At 51.9% G+C, this 8,290-nt stretch overlaps 2 protein-coding genes across 2 annotated transcripts in view; one reads left to right on the top strand and one right to left on the bottom strand.

Annotated features, from left to right (window-relative positions):
* The first annotated feature begins 34 nt into the window (after window positions 1-34).
* On the top strand, window positions 35-2,650 carry RRP7A (ribosomal RNA processing 7 homolog A (S. cerevisiae)). The gene is made up of 5 exons (XM_009895267.1): window positions 35-223; window positions 609-732; window positions 1,368-1,465; window positions 1,675-1,873; window positions 2,369-2,650. The coding sequence occupies exons 1-5, from the start codon at window positions 35-37 to the stop codon at window positions 2,452-2,454; spliced, it is 696 nt and encodes a 231-aa protein (XP_009893569.1). The 3' UTR covers window positions 2,455-2,650.
* A 1,649-nt stretch (window positions 2,651-4,299) lies between these two features.
* The window catches only part of SERHL2 (serine hydrolase-like 2), a 6,516-nt gene continuing 2,525 nt past the window's right edge, over window positions 4,300-8,290 (bottom strand). Inside the window, exons 6-11 of the mRNA XM_009895232.1 lie at window positions 7,946-8,055; window positions 7,594-7,673; window positions 7,208-7,242; window positions 6,360-6,436; window positions 4,823-4,916; window positions 4,300-4,522 (exon numbers count right to left, since the gene is read on the bottom strand). Coding sequence (XP_009893534.1) covers window positions 4,406-4,522; window positions 4,823-4,916; window positions 6,360-6,436; window positions 7,208-7,242; window positions 7,594-7,673; window positions 7,946-8,055 — 513 coding nt within the window. The 3' untranslated portion in view covers window positions 4,300-4,405. The remainder of the gene's footprint in view (window positions 4,523-4,822; window positions 4,917-6,359; window positions 6,437-7,207; window positions 7,243-7,593; window positions 7,674-7,945; window positions 8,056-8,290) is intronic.

Below are 8,290 nucleotides of genomic sequence, written 5' to 3' on the forward strand. Positions count from 1 at the left end.
CCCCCCCCGGGGCGGTCGGTGGTCCGTGGGTAAGATGGTGCGGAGAGGAATCGCTCCTGCCTCCCTGTACCGTTTGTACTCTCTCCTTCTCGTCAAGGAGTCTCTGTCCAGGCTGTTCGCCCGCTGCGGCCACGTCCAGTCTGTGGACATCTGTGAGAAGCCGGGGCTGGGAGAGAAAAAAGAGAAACTCACGTCCAAATTCTTCAACTGCAAAACTGTAACGGTAAGGCTTGGGGGGTGGGAGTGTGTGCGTGCACGCGCATGTGTACTGATGCTTGAGTGGTCAGAAAAGTTCACAAGTACTGAATGGTAATATTTGGAACATGGCTCTTAAGGACATGATTTAGTGGTGGGCTTGGTAGCGTTAGGCTTACGGTTGGACGTCATGATTTTAAAGATCTTTTCCAACCTAAATGATTCTGTACATTAAAACCATTTGGGGGGATTGGGCAACATGATTATGTATGTAAGTTTATGCTGTTTTTTCTTGTTGTTATTATCCCATTGCAACTTGTGAGTTTATTTTTATTTTATTTGTACTGCAGCTCCTTGCTGCGTTACCGTTTTCCCTGGTATATCTGACTGGCCTGGATGTCTTTTTCTTTTAGGGCTTTCAGGTAGCATATGTGGTGTTCAGGAAACCATCTGGTGTCCAGGCAGCCAAGGCCCTGTCACGGGAAGATCCCTTGCTGATATCAACAGAGAGTCACCCTGTGAAAACTGGCATTAGCAGTAAGTCAGCCCTAGTTGTCTTCCTGCTAGCTAGTGCTGGGGGAGAACTATACCACTTCCTCGCTGAATCCTACCCTGCATGTCCCAGATCAGTTCTCACCATTCTGTACTGAGCCAGGAGATGTCTAGTGTTTTATTGTCCTGCTTTTATTATTTACAAGGTAGCAATCTTGTACTAGCCATTGCAGAGTCTGGTCTAGTGACCCTACAGGAGAATGGTGTCACTTGGTACAATGGAAGGGCAGTTTTTCCCAGCATCTCTTCAGTATCACGTAGATTCACAGAAACTGGCTGCATCTTGCCCTCAAAATGGAAGTCCAGCTCAATAACGGGCACCAAGTGTCTGTCAAGATGACAGCACTTTGGATGTGACCACTCAGCAGCAATGCAACCCTGAATGTCACACCTCTTGGGCTTCAGGCTAGCCCACTCCTGCTCGGGAAAGTTGCAAGCTCTTCCCATTGCTTCCCATTGCTTTACTGGCTGTGGCCTGGGCCGCAAGCCGGTTGAGCTGTGGCAGTGGGGTGGCTGAACAGAAATGGTAACAGTGGTTTTCTCTAGAGCTGCCCAAGGGCATCGCACTAGGGCTTCATTCTAACAGAGGCTACTGCTGACTTCTGCCCTCTCTGTCTCAGAGTGGATCGCCAGCTATGCCGCCTCAATTGTGGATGAGGAGGAGCTCAAGGCTGAGGTGGACGCCTACATGCAAGACTATGACAAAAAGATGGCAGAGGTGAGGCCAGGCTGGGGTGGGAACCCAGCTAAGCAGTTTGTTTGGGGACTGAGAATTGAAGGAATGCCTGCACCCTTGGTCCCACACCTTCCTTCAAATCTTGTGCAGAAGCAGGAGCTGTAACTGTAAGGGGGGCTGTGGGGGAGCTGTGCATTGGGTGGGCTGGCAGCCCAACCTCGCTGAGCTGTCTCATCCTCCTGTCTTTACAGGAAGAAGCCAAAGCGGCCAAGGAGGAAGGTGTTCCAGATGAGGAAGGCTGGGTGAAGGTAACACGGAAGGGCCGGAAGCCCGGCCTGCCCCGCACAGAGGCTGCCAACCTGCGGGTGCTGGAGAGGGAGAAGCAGAAACGGGCCCGCAAAGAGCTGCTCAACTTCTATGCCTGGCAGCATCGTGAGACCAAGAGAGAGCGTGAGTGTCCGAGTCTCTTCCTACCCCTGCCTGTGTCTCTTGTCTTTCACACTGCAGCCCAAAGAGTGTCCTTTTTCCTTCAGTGGAGGCTACATCCAGCTGCAGATGAACAGTTGGCTGAGTGGTTGTGCAGATGGCCTCAACAGCCCTTGCAGGGGGGGCCCTTGCCAGCACCTGTGCTTGCAAGTGCTGCTGGAATATTTTGCGTGAGAGTGTGCAGGTCGTGGCTTTCCAATAGGTGTTTCTTCAGGCTGCACAAAGGCAGCAGTTGAAGAGGGAAACTAGCCTGTTTCCTCCCCAAGAGGGAGCTGCAGCACTGCTGGAGATGAACGGCCAGAGCCCCAGCTTGGCACTCAGCCCAGGCGCAGGAGGACCTGCTGTGGGAAATGCTGTGGGTGTTGGGACTGAGCCCCTCCTGGTGTGTGGAAGTGAAGCTTCCCAGGAGAGGGAGATCTGCTGCTCCCCTGTGACCTGTCCTCTTTCTGCCTCTTTCAGACATCGCCCAGTTGAGGAAGAAATTTGAGGAGGACAAGCAGAGAATTGCGCTGATGCGAGCCCAGCGCAAGTTTCGGCCGTACTAAGCTGTGCTGAGCTATTTTCTTAGATGTCTGTACTGGAGAGGGTGGGAGAGATGCCTATGGACTCTATGTGCCAAGGGATTTCAAGGAATTGAGGCAGCTTCAGGTTGTCCCTGCCCTTGGATCTGAAGCGGGAGATCCCAGCAACTGCCACTGGAGGAGGAGTTTCCTTCATCGCACGGTTATCTTCCTGCTCTCCCAGCCATATCCAGTCCTGCGGCACCACTTCCCAGGGTGCTCAGGTCAAGGGGCTGAGCCACTTCCTGTGACAACCTTTATCTTCCTGTCACCCAAGGCCCTCCTAAAGCTTGGTGAGAGCTGGGATTGACCTGGCACAGCCTCTGCAGGGGCAGAGAATGGCTGAAGAACTGTAAATAAACTGCTGCTATGTTCTCAGAACATAGAAATGCCTCTCTCTGGTGATCTGCTGTGAGGGACAGCTGCTTGCGTGCTGGGATGGTGATTAAAGTCGCAGCTTGTATGCCTGTGCTCCTTGGCGCATGTTATCTGGGGGTAAGTAAGAAGAGGAGGGAGGCAAATTTGGGAAGAGCCCAACTGAGAAGTTCCCAGACCTGTTGTCACAAGCAAAGATCAGTGGTGTGGTGCAGAGCCCTACCCCTTTCCCTCCGTGTTTCCCTCCCAGGCAGCTCCCCCTCAGCCAGGTGTTGAGGTGCCCAGCTGTGCATGGACCTCTATAGCCAGGGCTATGGGAACTTCTGCTGTTCAGCACTGTCACTAGAACAAGGTGAGACAGCAGCCTGGCTTTGGAGGGAGAAACCAGTCTCTGGCCAAGTCCCATTTCCACTTAACCTGTCACCAGCCCATAGGAGGCAGGTAGGGGTGGCAACAGGCACATGCAGCTGTGGGGCAATGCTTTTGTACTGCCCACACACTTCTGCAGCCTCAGACTTTGTGATTGTCACCCAAACACACTGTTATCAGAAAGGGGCTGTAATCCATGGACCCCCAGGCTCCACATCTATTTTACTGCTGGCAGCCTCGGTACAGGTGGGACCACGAACATGAACTGGAAATGCTGGTAAATTCCACAGAGCTGGGTTAAAACAGATTTACCCTCCCCTAGAAAACCCACTGCAAATGCAGTTTCCATTGCATGGGGAGAGTGCCAGGCCTGCTTGCTTTATTCGGCTTTTTGTTATCAATTTAACTAGGAGGCAGATGGGTCTTTAATATGCTGTTATCTAAAGCAGAATGCATGTAAAAAATCACTGCCTCCTAAGACTGGCATTTTAGCTGCTTGGCTGAGCATCCCAAAAGAAAGGAGGTTCATTCTCCTATACAGTCAAGAAGACAGAGTTAACATTGGGAGATTAATCTTTATTTAGAAGGACAGAAATCACCTCTGCCAACTCTTCCATTATTAGTAGTTCTCCCAGCTGCTTCAGGTAGAGGATTAGTGACTCATTCCCTAGGAGTTCATTAAAATGGCCTTCTGTGCCCAGGTGAGTTCTGATTTAAGATGACTTTTTAAACAAGCAGCAGCTCTCATGGTAGAACAGAGACACTGAGGCCCTCTGGGCTCAGGCAGGAGACTGGTCACACCATCCTCGGGGAGGAGATGAGACAAGCCACCTACCTCTTGCAGCTGGTGTTGCTGCTGTTCCCATAGAGGATGCCCTACCTGTGTTCCTGCTCCATTTCAGGATGCAAATTAGGACCAAGCAAGGGGAAGGCTGCTCTGGGCCTCTATCCCTGTATTCACAGAGCTGGAAGTGGAGGAAGGATTCCTTTTGCCTTTGACAACTGAGATGTTTTGCTCAGCTCTCCTCCAGGGAATGCCCATCAGACCTGCTTCCACCCTGCAGTGAGCTAAGCCTAGGGAAGGGTATCATGAAACTGATGTTGGATGTGAGGTAGGAATGGTGACAATTCCTCCAGAGCCTACTTTTTAGGTCCCTGTTCTCCTGGATCGCTGCAGCAGTGATTCTTCTTCCTACAGCCTGGCTCTGGCATTCTGCGCTGTCAGGAAGTTGCTGATGATCCCAGACACGACCTTGGGCTCATTCAGGTGCACAAAATGACTCCCAGGTACCTCTACTAGCTGGATGTGCTGGAGAGAGAGGACACAAGAAGATGTGGACCAGGAAAGCGTTCCCTTGGGCAAGCTGTGTGGCACTTGCTGTGGTGGGGGTGAGGTGGGACAGGGATGGGAGGACTAGGGAAGAGCTGGGTCCCGAGGGCAGTACCGACTTGGGACTTTGGTATTAGGGGCAAAATTCCCTTGTGTGAGGTGTGTGCTGTTAAGGACAAATCACCTAGTGGCGGTGTCCACCAAAGTAAGCTACTGCCCAGCTGCTGCTCTCAGGTTGGTACATAGAGTAGGAGATACAAGGCTGGAGGTTGCTCTCACCTCTTTGAGGGTAGACTCGAATGCCCCTCGCAGGGCTTTCACAAAGTGATTTCTGCTGTGCAGCTTGTGTGGTACCAACAGTCCATCTTGTGCTCTGAAAAGCAACAGCAAGGCTTAGTACAGCACACGGTGTGCCTTTGTTTGTCTTTCCTGCTGTCCTGGGCAGAAGCAGTGTCCCCAAGACAGTGGGGCAACAAACCCAAATGCTCTTTCCAGGCTGCTCGTAAACAGCAGGGTTACAGGATCATACATGGTAGCCAGAGGAGCACCACAAAGCTTTGCTAAGCAGCTATTTTCTATCAAACTATCTTTAAAACTTTGGGTGACTGCCTAGTAGTATCAGAGTGAAGACAGGTTAAATATTATCCCCCGGGGTGGCTCCTTCACTGATCAGAGTGCATCACTCCCTGCCCCCACCCTGTCTTCTGCCCTTTTTTCCTTCCAGCCAGCTTCTGCATCTCCCCTCTCTCCCTTGCCCCACTCTGTGCAGGCTGCGCCCTGCTTGGAGAGGGAGGTACCATGGCAGTCCTCCTGGAGAAGCCAGGATTAGACCGCATGCAGAGTTAAGATCATGCTGTCTCCTACTGTGCTGCAGATGATGGGACAAGGTGACATCCCAGGCTCAAAGGCATGTGCTCTGCATGGCCTAGAGAACTTATCCTTACCATGATGTTGCATTTCTGGACAAGCAGGAAAATCCTTAAGCTCTTATGATTTCAACAGACAAGGGAAGCCAAAACTGCACCTCATTTCTCAACTTGTAGCACTTCCTCTCATTTCCTAGAGAGTCTTTTAACAGCACCACACAGGCCAAGGTAGGCAGAGCCCTGCACCTCTGGCCTTCCAAGGAGATGGGGGGGGCGAAATGCAAAGGAGGACCAACAGAACCAGCTACCCATCCGGACAGCTTAACAGCTTGTGGGGCTCTGCACAAGCTACTGGCTACCTCCATGCCCCAGGCACCCAGGGGAGAGCTTGCAAGAGCTGGGTCAGGCTGGGGCTTCAAGACCAGCTGGAGGAGGTGGAGGCTGCCATGGTTTGCTCAGGTAAGAGGCTTCGGGGTCTGGAGAAGGGGGCAGGCTGGGTTGCTGGGGGAAAGAGTCAGGAGAAAAGCAAGTAGAAGTGGTGCTGTGGAGGGTTGCATGTTTGCCAGGATGGCCCCACAGTGAGGGGCCAAGGGACAGAAAGTCATGGGACAGCAGTGTGAAGGCATGAGCATGGGGAGAACAGGGCAGTCAGGCATTTCCTTGATCGGCCTTGCACCAGGGACACCCGGTCTGAAAATGCAGTGCCAGGCCAGGAGGAGGATGTGCCAGCTGCTCTCTGCCTGCTCCAGGAGCCTGCCAGGCCAGGGCACTGGTGAGGAACTGGCAAATGCTTCTCACAAATGAGGCTGTACAGTTGTGCCAACTGGCCCAAAGGTCTGGTTGGTCACTGCAGAGGAGGGAGTAGCACAGGACTCCTTTCTAACCTCCATCCCCTCTACCGAGGCCTGCAGGGAGGCAGCAAGGGTTGGTTTGGCTTGTGCCTCACTCACATAATGATGAGAACGCGGTCCTGAATCTTCTGCAGGAGCTTCACACACTGCTCCACCGTGAAGGACTCTCGACTCTGCTGCAGGTGCAAAGATAGAGAGAGCGGCAAAGGTCAGGGACAGCAGCTGGGAGCAGAGGGTGTCCCTGACCCCTGCTGCACTAGCAGCTCTGAAGGCAGAAGTGGCTGTGGCCCCAAAGCTGCTGTGCTGGGACATGACAGGCGGCCAGGCTGCGCACAAGAGTAGCTGGCTCTGCAAAGGCTCCTTCTGTCCAGCTGCGTTTCAGGGCTGCCAACAACGCTGCCTGCTGGGATGCAGCACATATGGGAATGATCTCATAGCAGAGAGAAGCTTTAAAAATCCTTTTACTAAAAAGGAGACAGTACACTGCTCTGGCTTTCGCAGCCTGGCAGTAGCACAGGTAGAGGAGGCCCTACTTGCTCAAAAGCGGCACAGAGCTATCAAAATACCAAAAATAAGGACTTTGCTCCACTATCTCTCTCTCCTTCTTATATGGGTGACCTGTTGAAGAAGCTGACCTAAAGCATCCATCCGTCTGCTGCCTGAAGAGTTTAACAGCAGGAAAATGTGGCCAGGAGGCCCTGGGGCAGAGGAACTGCTAAAAAAGTCTGTAACATTTTCCAGTGACTCCGTAAGCTGAGTCAGTTAATGATCGAGTGCAGGCTCTTCTAACAGTAGTATTTAAAAGAGATGTGGGAATTAGGGAAGCAGAGAGTAAACAGTTGGGTGGAGGCCTGGGCTCAGTGAGCGGGCCTCCACTATCTCTGAGCTTTCTGTAAGCTCAGGGGCTCAGAAGCAGCAGGGGGGCACATCAGAAGAGCAATGCTCACCGTACGGACTCTCATGTCTCTGTTATACACCAGCCCTGGAAAGAAAAAAATAAGAGAGCGTTTTCATGTCTCACAGGAGCAGGAGTTGCTCTCCTCACCTTTGGGGTCTGCCCGAGACTTTTTGAGATAAGAGGAATGGGATTAATTCAGATGTTTTCCCTTTTTTTTAATTTTTCTTTAGCCGTTCTAGGACTCGAGCACCATCTCCAGTTGCTGGGAACGGAGAGCTCTGCCTCCAGACCTAATTGATCCCATTCAAGCTGTGTAAACTTGTAGCTAGGGCACTCTGTACCCTGTGGAAGACAATGGTCGTTTGCACCACTCCCTTCCCACACCCAGCATTGCTCCAGCACTGTGGTGAGCCCTGTCTCCAAGCAGGCCCTTACCAGCGGGTGTCTCAGTTGCTCCTCGCTGCAGTAGGATCGCCCCACCCTCTGCTGTCAGATGTCTGTTTGCTTCTAAGAGCCTAGGGGAGACATGGCAGAGAGATTGTTTTGCTGGAAAAGGGAGGAAGCGAAGCGAAAATGGCATGACAAGGTGACAGCGAGCACTCAGGCTGCTTCAGAAAAGAGCAGGAAGAAGCAGCAGCTTCTGGCAGCAGAAGCAAAAAATCTTGCTGAAATTCCAGAGGAAGACTTGAAAGGGGAAGTCCAGGGACAGTTTCCCCTTCTCCAAGCAGCCCTAACTCTGTCCAAGGTGAAGGCAGGCAGCAAATGAAAAGGACAGATGGGAACCCACCTCTGCAATGCTGCTTCAGGGCTACGTGCTTTGGGAGTTTGCTGCTTTGCCTCTAGACTCAGTAATCTGTCAATTACCATCCGTTTTGATTTCAGCCATGCCTCAGTGTCCTGAAACAAAGAAAGGCAAGGAACAAGAGTAACCCCTCTCTTCTGAATCTTTTTACCCCTTATCAGAGGGTAGAAGAGGGCATTTCACCACTTTGCACCTGCCAAAAGGAAGAGCCCTGAGACTTGTGTGACTTTGCCAGGAACTGGTCACATCAGTGCTTTCTTTGAACAGATGAGGGAAAGGGGAAAAAAAAAACAAAACACACCACATCTATTTTTTATTTTAAAAGGGGGG

The sequence above is a fragment of the Charadrius vociferus genome, unplaced genomic scaffold, assembly GCF_000708025.1.
Source record: "Charadrius vociferus isolate BGI_N301 unplaced genomic scaffold, ASM70802v2 scaffold251, whole genome shotgun sequence".
Classification (NCBI taxonomy): Eukaryota; Metazoa; Chordata; class Aves; order Charadriiformes; family Charadriidae; genus Charadrius; species Charadrius vociferus.